The sequence below is a fragment of the Microcaecilia unicolor genome, chromosome 3, assembly GCF_901765095.1.
Source record: "Microcaecilia unicolor chromosome 3, aMicUni1.1, whole genome shotgun sequence".
NCBI lineage: Eukaryota > Metazoa > Chordata > Amphibia > Gymnophiona > Siphonopidae > Microcaecilia > Microcaecilia unicolor.
In genome coordinates this window covers 50,460,091-50,475,354 of record NC_044033.1, presented here as the reverse complement: position 1 = coordinate 50,475,354, position 15,264 = coordinate 50,460,091, and the positions used below count along the sequence as shown (strand labels likewise).

At 42.3% G+C, this 15,264-nt stretch overlaps 1 protein-coding gene across 1 annotated transcript in view; it reads left to right on the top strand.

The window, feature by feature from the left end:
* The first annotated feature begins 1,644 nt into the window (after nt 1-1,644).
* The window catches only part of THUMPD2 (THUMP domain containing 2), an 84,273-nt gene continuing 70,653 nt past the window's right edge, over nt 1,645-15,264 (top strand). Inside the window, exons 1-4 of the mRNA XM_030195908.1 lie at nt 1,645-1,708; nt 2,792-2,935; nt 7,117-7,249; nt 10,537-10,937. Coding sequence (XP_030051768.1) covers nt 2,837-2,935; nt 7,117-7,249; nt 10,537-10,937 — 633 coding nt within the window. The 5' untranslated portion in view covers nt 1,645-1,708; nt 2,792-2,836. The remainder of the gene's footprint in view (nt 1,709-2,791; nt 2,936-7,116; nt 7,250-10,536; nt 10,938-15,264) is intronic.

Here is a 15,264-nt window from a genome sequence, read left to right as displayed (position 1 = left end):
GGCTCTTCGTTTTCATGCTCCCTTTGCCCAGGAACAGGTTACTTCCTGTTCTGGGGCAGAGGGAGCATGAAAACGAAGAGTCGGCAGGCGCGCGGCACCCCCCCACTCGGCGGCGTGCACCCGGGGGGGTTCTTTCACTGGGGGAGGCATCGCGCTGTTCGGGGGGGGACTGCACCCAGGGGGCGGGGCGCATCGGCGATCCGCCCCGGGTGTCAGCCCCCCTAGCTGTTTTTTTGACAGCTTTTTAAAATTCTTTTCACTTGACAGCTTTTTAATTTATTTGAAAGGTTCTCATATGTATATATATAATGAAATCAAAACTGAATATCACTAAAACAGCTTCAAAAATTATTGTAGCTGGTGGAAACAGCACTAATAAATGCTGTATTTTGTGCTCATTTTTCTTCACTGTTCTATACAATACAGTAATACATGGCCAAATTTCAGTGAGGATATCCTGTTTACTACTTATCATTTCTATAGCGCTATAAGGCTGATGGGTTCCTCTTAACTGTTTTTGCAATCTACCTTGGGAAGCCTGGTGTTATAAAGATTGGAAATAAAATTAAACTCTCCTTTCATTGGGGCACATGGAATCACATCTTCACTTCATCTCTTTAGTAGAAATGGATTATTCTGTTTTGAGTATGTTTCAGGCACAAGTGGTTTTCATAAGTCAAAATAAAAAAATAAATATTTTATTTCATGCGGATCTCTCTCACTTGAGTAAACATAATTAAATGCAGTCCATTAGTTTTCTTATACTTTGTCTTTGTGATGACAACTGTGCCAAAACTGGAAATACAGTGAGACAGAATAATAGAATTCAGTAACATCCAAAACTTATTAATTAGCATTATAATTGTGTTCACATGGAGTAATAATTGAGAAAATGGTGTTGAAAAGTGACTTGAAGAAGTTATAAATATATATATAACAGAACTCTTTAGACTGACTCTGGACTTCTGCATGAAGGTATGCCCTCATTATTGAATAGTTCTCTTTTAAATAGTAGTAATAAACAATATTAAGTGCATTTTTATAATATACCACTACATTCCACAAAACAAAAGGAGCAGGTTCCCACAAGCCATCTTTCTCTTTTGATCTAGGCACAAGAAACATTTTTTAAATGCTCCCAGTTTTCAACCCAATTCATGTTTAATGTGGGATATAAATGTCATAATAACCAACCCCTCCAAATGACACACTGATTACGATTTATAACAAATTATTACTCTACTTATGAATTAAGTTATTCCGTTATTATACTTCCTCTGTGTAGATCCGTATGCTGCACAAGCTGGAATGTTTGAAAATATAAATGAGATTAAATAAAAATGCTAAGAACGACAACGTGGATGCAGTTCGTAGGTTTGTTTTCTTTCAGTGTACGCAGAACGACGACTGCGCGGGGAGGGGGAAACAGACACTAACCTAAGTGGCTTCAATGTTTTGACGTCATGCCGGCTCCTGTTCTCAATCAAACGTCTTTGATCATAACAAACCATTCTGAAATCCGCTACAGAAAGAAGTAGCTGGCACGCCACAGTGAGTCTTAGAACACATTTAGAGATGCTATTGGAACACCAGAATGAGGCTTGAAATACATGAGAGTCTATTTGACCACCAGAATGCGGGCGGCTTGGAAGGAATTCTCAAAGCCAGCTGGAAACGCAAATTGAAGTTTGGAACGCTCAGAGACCAGGTAAACGAGTTAATTGTGATTTAAAATTTTGGCAACTTAAAATTTTAGCACGTTAATCACAATGTTATCACAATACATCTGCAACCCTAATAAATACCTTAAGTATGATAGAAACAAACTGCTGGACTGGCTATTCTGAAAATGTTTGTGAAATATAGTAGTTAAAATCCCCCCAAACTCTAGTCAATGACGTTTTGTGTGTATACTTCCCATGGTCTTGTGGGACGCACGTTGCTCACTCCTGCAGTATCAGCTCTCTACTTTCCACAGTTCTCTGTACTTCTTGGCATTCACTGCTTCTACAACCTCCTCCTTCTCCTCCCCCGGTCCCCAGATGCTCTTTCTCCCTAACTCCTACAAGACCCCAGTTCTGTCTGTCCTTACGGTCTCCTTCCTCCCCCTTCTTTTTCAGCCACCTCCTTTCCATAACACACACCACATTCCTTTTGAAATCCAGCAAGAGGAAATGGTGCACAGCGGCATATCAGGCTGCATCCTGCTGGGCCTGACTGTTCTTTGAATCAGGGCAGTTTCTCCAAGTGGGTTAGTTTTGTGCATATATGATAGCAATGAACTTCATTCCTAAGCCAGGGCATGTGGAGTATGATCTCTCTCTCAAATTTACTGTGTAGGCTTCTGTTTAGTTATGCAGTTCAAAGAAATAGGGCCAAGATATCAGAGGAGGACGATTTAGTCCAATGTGCAGCTGTGCACCTCCTCCTCTGGATCGCTGCAGGAAAGCTGAGCTGCTAGAGCTATTGTTGCTGCCTGCACAAAATTCTGCATTATGCAGTTGCACAAAATGCCCCCAAGAATATTATAGCCTGATATAACTATATCCCATTGCATACTATGGACATTATTATGCATAGGTTTCCAAATGTCCATTTTTATACAAATGTTCTAATATTTTACATCCCTGAGGGCTTTGTGTACCTTTTGCCTGTTTTGTTGTAATATCTGTTATCTTGAATGTATGTTTAATTGTTTTAATTTTTGCAAGATTATTTTATTTTGCAGAGTACTTTTCAATTTTAAAACAGGATAGATATATATATATATATATATATTTTTTTTTTTAAGATATAAATTCCTGGCACTGCTAAAACCAACATTTCTGAGGCAAAGATGGTTCCAGCTGCCCCTGCTCGCTATTTTTGCACTTCTGGAAAAGGCATGGAGCATTTTGTTGCTCAGGAAGTGAAAAACAAGCTTGCTGCAGAGAAGGTGAGGATCCTTTCAGTAATTTGTAGGAGTCTGTTAGCTACCTTTTGATTCTGTGCATCAGGACCGTTGTTCTGTCACTACATATAAGTACATGTAAAGTATTGCCATACTGGGAAAGACCAAAGGTCCATCAAGCCCAGCGTCCTGTTTCCAAAAGTGGCCAATCCAGGTCACAAATATCTGGCAAGATCCCAAAAAAGTACAAAACATTTTATACTGCTTATCCTAGGAATAGTGGATTTTCCCCAAGTCCATTTAATAATGGTCTATGGACTTTTCCTTTAGGAAGCCGTTATTATAAAATAATAATATTATAATATAATATTATAATAACCATATGTTATTGGTTTTAAGTGATATGTCAGGGCGCAAGGCATATGAGCTGTCTATTCAGCAGTGAAATTATCTAGTTTTGCCTTTGCCAACCAACACAAGATAGCAGCTGATTAGACCTCATCTCTCCTTATCACCAGTTGTGAAACCCTCATACTCTTTAAACCAGATACTTATGGATACTGCTTTTCAGTCTTTTGATGCAGTTCATTTGCATAAGGGTCCGTTATAGGTTTTGGCAGAGTTATTAAGAGTATTTCCTTGGACAGGTGTTATAAACTACCAGGTTCTTTGCAAGTTTTCATATGCTTGAGCTTTTGAGACCACATATCTTAAGAATAATAGGCTTTTGACTCTTATTTTAGAAACATGCCCATGTGCAAATAGCATCTTCTAAACATGTAAATCACCTACACATGCAAATAGCAATTTTAGAAAGCCACTGTTTACATGTGGTGATCACACATGCTCAGATTTCAAGGAGGCATGGTTTGGGCAGGCCTAAGATAATGTGTGTTCCACATTTTCAAAGGGAATGTAGGTTAATATTAAATATTTTAGATGGTGGCATTTACACCTGTCCCAAGGTCAACCCTTCCTGATTACCCACAGATTAGTTTTAGAATTTGATACTCCCCCATTTGGAGTACTATCACAGTTTATATTAAAAAACAATAATCCAATTAAAGCAAGAAAGTAAAGAATAGTTGCTGTGTGTCTCGAGTCCATCAGGGCCTGGCCGTCCTGTTCTCCAACTCTACTAAATTGAGTCAATGTTGATGTGAAGGGGTGACAATTTAGCCTGTACTAAAAGCATCTACGAAGAGGTATGTCTTATGGCTGTTCTTGAATGGAAACTTCATATCAGGCAATTGTAAGAAATTAGGTAAATTGTGTCTAGGTGAATGTCTGAAAGAAGGTACCACAAGAAGATTTTGCTTTGTGGACCTGTTTTCTCCAGAGATGAAGAGTAAAGCATTAACAGACAAGATAAACAGTGACTTCATGGGAAACAATGACTTAATAGAACATATACTTAATTTAAAGAAACATTTCTTGGATATGTAAGAAATGAGTGGTTTAAGAAATAACTTATCATCCAAGAAAGTTCTTAAGGTCAACAAAGCACCTCCTCCTCTGATCCTCTTCTGGTTCTTCCCAGGATCCCTGGTTGCCTTGTGGGAGCAGGAGCACATTCCCAGTTACTTCTGTTCTTGTGAGTCCTGGATTTAAAATGGTTCTCCTGGTCTCTAGGGTTACCTTCCAGTACTACCGCTTAGGGAGGAAGGGGAGGGAAATGGGACTTGATATACCGCCTTTCTGAGGTTTTTGCAACTACATTCAAAGCGGTTTACATATATTCAGGTATGAAGCTGCCGAAAGAACATTTTTGGCAGCCTGACCCCTGGCAGTAGTGCCACAGGATTACTGCTAGGCAGAGGTTCTCAACCCAGTCCTCTGGACATACCCAGCCAGTCAGGTTTTCAGGGTATCCAGAATGAATATGCATGAGAGAGATTTGCATATTCTACCTTCATTGTAAGCAAATTTATCTCATGTTTTCAGGATACCCACAATGAATATCCATGACTAGCTGGTTGTATCCTGAGGACTGGATTTGGAACCCCTGCTTCTAGGGATTGCAGCAGTGGCATAGGCACAGGGGGCCTGCCCCCCCCCCCCCCCAAAGGTCTGCTGGTTTGGCTGGCGGGGGTCCCCAAGCCCCATCAGCAGAAGCTTTCCTGCGGTGATATTTGCCACCACACTGCCTGCCCTGCATTCCCCCTCCCCCGTGTGCATGTTTGTTTTTAGTGAAATTGAGCGCAGGACCTTCATTCATGCTGTGTTTCGCTAAAAATGAGCGTGTGTGCCAGAATATCACTGCAGGAAAGCTTCTGATGGTGGGGCTTGGGGACCCCCGCCTACCTAGGTATGTAGGGTTATGGCGGACATCAAGAGCAGCAGGGAGGTCAGGCAAAATTCCTCCCTCCCCCCACACACACACTTTGGGCTCATGCCCCTCCCAAATAGAGTTCTGGCTACGATTCTGGATTGTAGGCACCATTTTGAACTGGGACTTGCAAGAGCGGGAAAGGCTAGGGCTTGCTTCCGCTTCCAGTAGACTTTCAGGGACTGCAGTAGGAGATCCATGAGGGGGCAGACTATAATGGAGAGGTGCTGGAGGTTGAACAAGCCTAAGATACCGATGTGTTACACATTTTCAAAGGGGATATAGGTTAATATTAAAGATTCTAGGTGTGGTGTCGGTTGCGGTAATTCGTCATGGAAGCTATCGGGGGGGAGAGGGGTTGGGAGTGGGTATGTTTTCAGGTGGAGAGAACTTTTGATTCTGGTGAGAAGAGGAGATGCATGGATATCTGGTGCAGTGAATTGAAAAAGCTGCTTCCACACATTTAGAGTAAAGCTGCATGCTGCTTTTCCCTCACAGGCAGCTTTTTAAAATTGCTACTGCTGCTTGATGGTGGTGATACATTGACATGCATTCCTGCACATCCTTGCGTTTTACAAGAGATGCTGTGTTTGGCAGAGTCTTTATAAACAGCTCTCTAGCACTATGTAAGCCACATTGAGCCTACAAATAGGTGGGAAAATGTGGGATACAAATGTAACAATAAATAGTGGGACTTTTCCACATTCCAACCTGGATGTCTCAGTTCCCCTCTTCACATTCTATATTGAGGGCTCCTGTTTGTAGATGGATGTGGTTAAAATTTAGTAGGAGAGTTTCTCATTGAGAACATAAGAATAGGCATACTAGATCAGACAAATGGTCCGTCTAGCCCCAGGATCCTGCTTCCAACAGTGGTCAATCCAGGTCACAAGTACCTGGCAGAATCCCAATTAATAACAAGGTGAAGGCAGGACTCTCTAAATTCCTTCTACAATTTAGAAAAAACAGGATTGTTGGTGAATTGGCAGGTATAGGTAGGAATCGTGAACGTAAACCACAATTAGATAGACAACCCACATTTGTGTAAACCTCCTATTTTTTACCCATGGTTTTTATTTTATTTATTGCATTTGTATCCCACATTTTCCCCACCTATTTGCAGGCTCAGTGTGGCTTACAGAGCCCTGTTATGGCATTGCCATTCCAGGATAACAGATACAATTGGTGAGGCAAAAGATTAGGAATAGGAAGGAAGATTTGAGCAGATAGGTATAGAAAGATGACTTTCGGACCTGGGGTGGTATTACCGAGGTGGCATAGTTAAGTTAGGAGTTTTCTTTGTAGGCCTTGTTGAAGAGTGACGTCTTCAGAGATTTACGAAAGTTGCTGCAGTAATCAAATATATGTACATATTTCTTTCCTTGGCTGCACCATGAAAATGTATTCCTACAACATTTGTCTGCTTCTTTGCAGGAATTTTTCCAAGGCAACACTACATGCTTAGTGTTGGCTATCCAAAATTATGTGTGTAGTTTTCTTCCCCCAACCAAAACCTACTTTGGAAACACTTTTTAAAATACTTATATATAAGAGTGTGCAATCTTTTATCTGTACATAGGGTGGGCAGTAATAAACAAAGCTTGTTTACTCAGGTTAAGCAGCGTTTTACTTATGGAAAGGTCTTTGACTATTGCCTTCTATGCAACATGTGCCTTACTTGTGTTATGCTAGAAGCATGCGCTTCTCCAGCTTACTAACTTTTTTATATTCTGGAAATGTGTCCAGTTCTTTGAGTCGGCATACAGTTAACATTTCTCAAAATTATTCCTGAAAGAATTTAGGTTTCAGAATTTCCAGTGATGCTCGATGGAAATTACTTGCACTTATACACCTCCAGGATGATCTGCCATTAATAGTGTTTTTCTTCTTTTGTCAGGTAGAACATGTCTCTGGAAAAGTTTTCTTTACAACTAATTCAGATTTACGCAAACTGCAGACTCTGAAGTCTGCGGAACGATTATTTTTACTGCTGAAGAAACTGCCTCCACTTTCTCTTCCAGAGAATAAAGGTACTGATATGGTAAAGTATATTTCACCAACATGACTAAAGCAGAAATGGCCTAAACTCATGATGGGGATTATTTTTTCCATGGCTAATTTTATTCAAATTTTGCAGTCCTATCTGACGGTAAAACATTTGCTAGCAGAAGCATAATGTAGCAAACAGGTTTTGTTAAAATATAATTTGTAAATATTATCTTCTAAAGCACTGTAAATAACATTTCTGTATATTGTGACAACTACATTACAAGCTCTTTTTGATTTTGTCCTCGAAGTGATAAAAATGTTTATATAAAATGGACACACTGATAGAGAATCTGTCTTCTAGAGGCAAAATAATTCTCTGAAAATTTAATAGGATGAATCTTGGTATGTGGGAAGAAACTGAAAGAGAAAAATCACGTTCAAAAATGGGCCAGTAGTTCTAGCGAATAAACCGGTGCATTTTTTGGGAGAATTGGCTCTAGTACAGAAACATTAAAAAAGTGAAATAGTAGTTAGGGAATTCCTCTTTCATGAAGCACAATTCTGCAGCTGGCTATATATACAGTTAAGCACGCCATATGTGTGTAAGAGCTGATATAATTTGCACTTGTACACATGTATGTGCTCGTATATTGAATACCATGTAGTGCACAAGTGTTATAGGGGTCCTTTTACCAATCTTTGGTAAAAAGGGGCCCTGCACTAGCGGCGGGGGCCGTTTTTGCTGTGCTATGAGGCCCTTTTTATCCCAGCGGGTAAAAGGCCGCAAAAAAGAAATGGCCATGCGGTAAGATTTCATTTACCACGTGGACATGCAGGAAGGGGCATCACCGCCACCCATTAAGGTGGCGGTAAGGGCTCCCACGGTAACCTGGCAGTAACCAGGTACATGCGGCTGTGCTCGATTACCGCTGAGTTAGTGCCTGCGGAAATATTTTTTAAATATTTCCACTAGCGCCAGAAATGCCGTGCACTGGAGGTGCAATTACTGCCTGCGGTAAACTTGTATTGGGCTTACCACTGCTTTGTAAAAGGGCCCCTTAGTGTGTAATTGCAAGGGGGCGAACACGGGAGGGGCATGAGCATGTCGCCAACTTACATGTACATAAGTATTGCCATAGTGGGAAAGACCAAAGGTCCATCAAGCCCAGCATCCTGTTTCCAACAGTGGCCAATCCAGGTCACAAATACCTGGCAAGATCCCAAAAAAGTACAAAACATTTTATACTGCTTATCCCAGAAATAGTGGATTTTCCCCATTTAATAATGGTCTATGGACTTTTCCTTTAGGAAGCCGTCCAAACCCTTTATAACTCCGCTAAGCTAACGGCCTTTACCACATTCTCTGGCAACGAATTCCAGAATTTAAACGTTGAGTGAAAAAACATTTTCTCCGATTCGTTCTAAATTTACTACATTGTAGCTTCATCGCATGCCCCCTAGTCCTAGTATTTTTGGAACGTGTAAACAGATGCTTCACATCTACCCGTTCAACGCCACTCTTCATTTTATAGACCTCTATCATATCTTCCCTCAACCGCCTTTTCTCCAATCTGAAGAGCCCTAACTACCTTAGCCTTTCCTCATAGGGAAGTTGTCCCATCCCCTTTATCATTTTCGTCGCCCTTCTCTGTACCTTTTCTAATTCCAGTATACCTTTTTTGAGATGTGGCGAGCAGAATTGAACACAATATTCGAGGTGCGGTCGCACCCTGGAGCGATACAAAAGCATTATAACATCCTCATTTTTGTTTTCCATTCCTTTCCTAATAATACCTAACATTCTATTTGCTTTCTTAGCCGCAGCAGCACACTGAGCAGAAGGTTTCAATGTATCATCAACGATGACACCTAGATCCCTTTCTTGGTCTGTGACTCCTAGTGTGGAACCTTGCATGACGTAGCTATAATTCGAGTTCCTCTTTCCCACATGCATCACTTGCACTTGCTCACATTAAACATCTGCCATTTAGACACCCAGTCTCCGTCTCGTAAGGTCCTCTTGTAATATTTCACAATCCTCCCTTATCTTGTCTGCTAAGCCCTCCAAAACCTACTACCCCCAACTGTACACCACTACCATAGCCCTTACGGTATGGTATACAGTGGGTTTCTGGTGAGTTTTGGAGGGCTCACAGTTTTCTCCATAAGTGTAACAGGTAGGGGGAGGTAGGAGCCTGGGTCCACCTGTCTGCTGTGCACTGCATCACCACTAGATTACTCCAGGGACCTGCATGCTGCTCTAATGGACCTGAGTGTAACATCTGAGGCTGGCATAGAAGCTGGCAAGTAATGTTTTTAATCACATTTTTGGGGAGTGGGAGGGGGTTAGGAGTCATCACTGGGGGAGTAAGGAGAAGTCATCCCTGATTCCCTCCAGTGGTCACCTGGTCATTTGGGGCACCTTTTTGGCCTTATTCGTTATAAAAACAGGTCTAGCTCAAAACATATTAGTTTGTCCTGGGTGGTTTTGTTTTGTTCCATTATGGCTGAAAAACGTCCCAAGTGTTAGAAACACCCAGATCCTGCCCTTAACACACCCTCTTATGATTTGAACACACTTCTGATGGACTTCATAGAAAAACGTCTAAAAATTATTTGGACATTGTTGTGAGAAAAGCGTCCAAATGCAGATTTATGCCACTTTTTGCACATTTTTCTCTTTTGAAAATGAATTCCATTGTGAACTGTCTTATTTCCTGCACCTAGATTGGATGTTTATTGGTTTCCTTTTGTACTGAACACAATACATAGACATCTGCGATGCCTGTATCCCAAATCTAACATGGTCGACGTAATAAATTCAGAATAAAACACTTTTTTCTATCTTTGTTGTCTGGACTCTTCCTTCTCTCCTCCTCTACCCCTGGTTCTGACATTTCTCCCTCTGTCTTCCTTCTCTACCTCCTTTTGTCCAGTATTGCCCCCCCCCCCCCCCCCAATCCTTGGGGCCAGCATCTCTTCCTCTCTCTGCCTGCTGCCGGCCCCAGAATTTTCCCTCTGCAGCATCCCACCCTCCTCTGATGCAACTTCATTTTTCTACCTCGGCAGAACATGGCAGAGGGAAAGCTCCAGTGCCAGCAGTAGGCAGCGTATTAGAATCCCTGCTTCTGCCGGCAACGCCTGTGAAGAAAAATGTGGTTTTTAAGGTGCCACAGGATTGTGGTTGTACTTCTCTGTAGCTCTAGTGCAATAGTGAAGCATGACTGATGCTCATTTTGTATCGTTTGCAATAGTTGTTTTTCTAATGTGAAATTTAAAGTACCTGTCTCAGATTCTAGGATGTACTAATTTGATATTATTTTTCTAGGAAGGGGACTGTACAAAATTAAACAGTATGTCATTGGAGACCCCTGTTGTTGGCTGGATGCTCTTAGTGTTTGGCAGAATCTTCAGGGGAAAGGATTTAAAGAAGAAAATCCACTTTTCTTAAAGAGAAACGCAGAACATGCTCAGACGAGTCTCGCGCCTAAAAAACGGAAGGAAGACACAACATATGTAGAAGCTGAAGATTACCATCTTGAAAATCAGATTGTGAGTCCTCTGTTAGTGGGTCGAGAAGATGATGGGAAGAATAATAAACAGACGTTTCCAGGAGTGCCAGCTCAGAATCAGAAAGAGAAGCCAATTGCAGACATAAAACAGCATTGCATCAGTTTCAGAGTCTCGTGCCGATGCAGTGGGACAGTTGCAAAACGTTTCACTGCGCAGGTAGGTGTTTAGAAAGAAAATATTTGTTTCAGTATTGAGAATTGCTGTATTTTGTATGTCTGGCTTACTACCAAAAAAAGTGGGAAAGCGACCAAGGAAACCAAAGACAGGAAGATGACTTTGGTTTCCTTGGTCGTTGTCCCACTTTTTTTGTTGTACTGTTGTATCTACCGTGGGGCGTTTTGAGTTCTCCGTCGTTTGGCGGAGGTACTGGAAGCACAGTCTTATTCCAGTTTGAAGATGTATCTTGTGAATCATAGTGTTAGAATCAAAAATATTCACCCCATTCCTAGAACATCTTGAAAATTATGCATCACAGATAATTTCATTGGTATATAATTTTTAGAGCAGAGAAATCAGCTTCAAATTTATGCAGTTCAATAATTCAGGCGTAACTAGTTGTGAGACTGCACTAAACTGTCATGCAAAGAGATTTCATAGAAATAAATTGAATATTAAAACAACTGTTACCTAGGGTCTTCAGTAACATCTAGGAGCAATTACAAAGGGAAATTAGAATACCACCATTACAGTCTAATCCTATTACAAGAAACCCAAGACAAGAGCCCTAGCTCAACTCATAACAGGAAAACTGAACCAGGAGCAGGCATCACAGAATCAGTCCAGGAACTGCACAGGGCCATGTTTTCCACCTGCTGGAGATAGAGGAATACTGAATTGGGAGAGCTGCACACTGGCTATTATGACACAACTTAATTCTGAGTTCTTTATCTCCACCTACTGGTAGATGGGCATAACCCACAAGCCTTGGCTTGATCAGTTGGTGAGGCTAAGAAAGTTGATATTGCAATGCTGCACTCTTAAGAGAGCAGGTTTTTCTCTTATAAACTAACTACAGCTAATAGAGGAATGCTGCACTTAAACTACTTCATGTAGCTAAGAAATATGATTGCATTACAGCTCTGGTAGCAAAACATTGACTCCCAATTATTTATCGGATACAATTTAGAATTCTAGTCCTGACCCATGGTGTGTTTCAACCAGAGGCATAGATGGAGGAGCGGGGCCTGAGCCCAAAGTGGTGGGGGGACACATTTTGCCCTACCTCCCCTCTGCTCTCCACCCCTGTTGTAACCCACATATCTGGGCTGGCGGGGGTCCCCAAGCCCCGCCAGCAGAAGTCTTCTTGTGGTGATACTTGGCACTGCGCTGCCTGCCCTGCTTTCCCACCACGGTGTTCATGCTCAGTTTCATTAAAACCAAGCGTGCGCATGAGGGAGGGGTAAGCAGGGCAGGCAGTGTGGCTGCAAATATCGCTGTATTAAAGCTTCTGTTGGTGGGGCTTGAGGACCCCCCGCCAGCCAAACAGGCAGACTTCGATGGCCTGAACCCAAATTGGGGGGAGGGGAGGGGGCTGTGGCTACACCACTGGTTTCACCTGGGATATACCAAGTTTACCTACTTTTTATTTTTTTTTTACCTTTCATGTGCTCTTCAGTCCTCCCAAAACAACTTTCTTGTTCCTCACTAGATAAGAGATTGTCCATTATTTTGATTTCTGTATCATGACTCCAACCTTGTGGAATATGGTACCTCTTGATTTAAGATTTGAGAACTCTTTGTTTGCTTTGATGCCACTTTGAAAACATGACTTGTTAGGCTTTCAAATCATATTCTTTGATTTGCTGGCTCTTTCTGTGCCGGCATGCAGGCGGACTGGTTTTGAAGCAGTGGATACCAAAACTAGCTTCTTCCTTTTGTATTGTCTATTTTATTGCATAATTTATGCTTTTGTCAATTTATTTTAAACAGCATTGACACATATTGGCGGTATATCAACTAAACCTTAAAGCCATGGAGGGGCATTTTTTGATGTGCTGAACATTTTCTAAATTCTTATCCTGAACATAGCAGTTTTCAAACTGGAAATTGTCTATTTTTGTTTTGAAAATCGCTATTTTTCAGACATTTAATTACCATTTTCAAAGAAAAAAAATATCTAGAGACAAATGCACAAAACCAAGCCATAGGGGGATGGCTGTGTGGCACCATTCCTAGTAAGCTGGCCACATGGACGTCCCAGCCGAGCACAGGGGGGCAGCCCTTGTGGTCAGTGCAGTGGATTTCACATAAAGGGACTCGGGTACAAATCCTACCTTAACACCCTTATTTTGTATTGTGAGCCCTCCAGGAGCACTTGGAAACCTACTGTACTGAACCATACACCATTAAAAAAGCCCTCAGGTCTGCAGGTGTCTCCCTATCTATAGGTACAGTTGGTATTTTGTGGGTTTTGGAAGTTTTGCAATTTGTACTACAAGTGTACTAGTAAGAGTGGGATATGGACATGGGTCTCTTTCTCTACAGTCCACTGCAAAGCATTCATCTGGGCCTGCCCCAAACACTCCCCCAACATGCCTCCTTGCAATTTAGATGAATAGCAGAGAAAACCATCTCAATTATGAGTTTCGAAGATCGCAACTTGGATGTTTTCCTGTGAAAAATGTCCATGTGCCACTTTTGCAACATTTTTCTCTCTTGAAAATGAGCACCATAGTGTCATAACCTGTAACTGGAGTTACCTGTAGGCCGCAGGTATAATCTGGTACACAATCATTCCCATCTCCCAGAGAACTGTATTATTCCTGGAACCAACAGAAGGACTGAGAAGACTGCTGCATTTGTTCAGAATTTTATACTAGTTCTGAGTTCTAGAAGAGTTGTTCCGGCCTGGCACCATGTGATATCACCTATGTCGATCTCTCTTTTAAAAACATCTTATGTGGTGTGTTAGAATAGTTAGGCCCTGGACGGGGATAAGAAGAGTGAATAGCTGAAGAGATAAGTGATCCTCATAATATTCATTAAATAAAACTGAGTGAGTTGGGGGGTCATTGAATTAAAATATAGGAGATTTTTCAGCCAGTGATGATTGGCTAGAGCTCCCTTAGGTTGAATTCAACAAAGGAGTGCCTATCTGCTTTTGAGGCTTTTCCTCCTAACTATTCTAACACACCACATAAGATGTTTCTAAAATAGAGATCGACATAGGTGATGAGTTGTTGACAAACAGGGTGATACTCTATTAGCTCTAGATTTTTTTATAGAAGTTACTGTACCATGTGATATCAGCCATGTGTGTGCTTGACTTATCCTGCTGTCTACGGAGAACACCTGGGCTTTTTCAGAAGCAAAGGTATGCGCATACTTCCTCTTTCTTAGCGCAATTTTCAAAATTACTGCACAGATTTTCAGGATTAATTTACATGCATATGCTCAAATTTCTAAAGCATTCATGTAAATCCAAACCCTTCCTGTTCGAGGAATGCTTCTGCTTACTGCAGGTAGAAGTATGAATATGGAGGCTGAGCAGTTTTATTTAAAAAAAATAAAACAAAACATGAACTGTCCTATCCAGCAGAATGCTTTTAAAATTAATGTCCTATTTTAATGTTGTTATATTGTACTCTAGAGCTTAGACTGTTCTCTGCTTTGGTCACCTTATAGAATAGGCAAGTTTATAAATAAATGACCAAACATCACAACTTTGTGCTCACATGCATTCTTTAGAGCTTATTTAAATGAGGTGGTGGAAATGAAAACGGTAACGGAATTCAAACATGCGTGGGATAAGCATAAAGGAATCCTGTGCCGAAGGAATGGATCCTCAGGAGCTTAGTCAAGATCGGGAGGCGGGGCTGGTGGTTGGGAGGCGGGGATAGTGCTGGGCAGACTTATACGGTCTGTGCCAGAACCGGTGGTGGGAGGCGGGGATAGTGCTGGGCAGACTTATACGGTCTGTGCCGGAACCGGTGGTGGGAGGCAGGGATAGTGCTGGGCAGACTTATACGGTCTGTGCCAGAGCCGGTGGTTGGGAGGCGGGACTGGTGGTTGGGAGGCGAGGATAGTGCTGGGCAGACTTATACGGTCTGTGCCAGAACCGGTGGTGGGAAGCGGGGACTGGTGGTTGGGAGGCAGGGACAATGCTGGGCAGACTTATACGGTCTGTGCCAGAGCCGGTGGTGGGAGGCAGGGATAGTGCTGGGCAGACTTATACGGTCTGTGCCAGAGCCGGTGGTGGGAGGCGGGGATAGTGCTGGGCAGACTTATACGGTCTGTGCCAGAGCCGGTGGTGGGAGGCGGGGATAGTGCTGGGCAAACTTATACGGTCTGAGCCAGAGCCGGTGGTGGGAGGCAGGGATAGTGCTGGGCAGACTTATACGGTCTGTGCCAGAGCCGGTGGTTGGGAGTCGGGGCTGGTGGTTGGGAGGCGGGGATAGTGCTGGGCAGACATATACGGTCTGTGCCAGAACCGGTGGTGGGAGGCAGGGATAGTGCTGGGCAGACTTATACAGTCTGTGCCAGA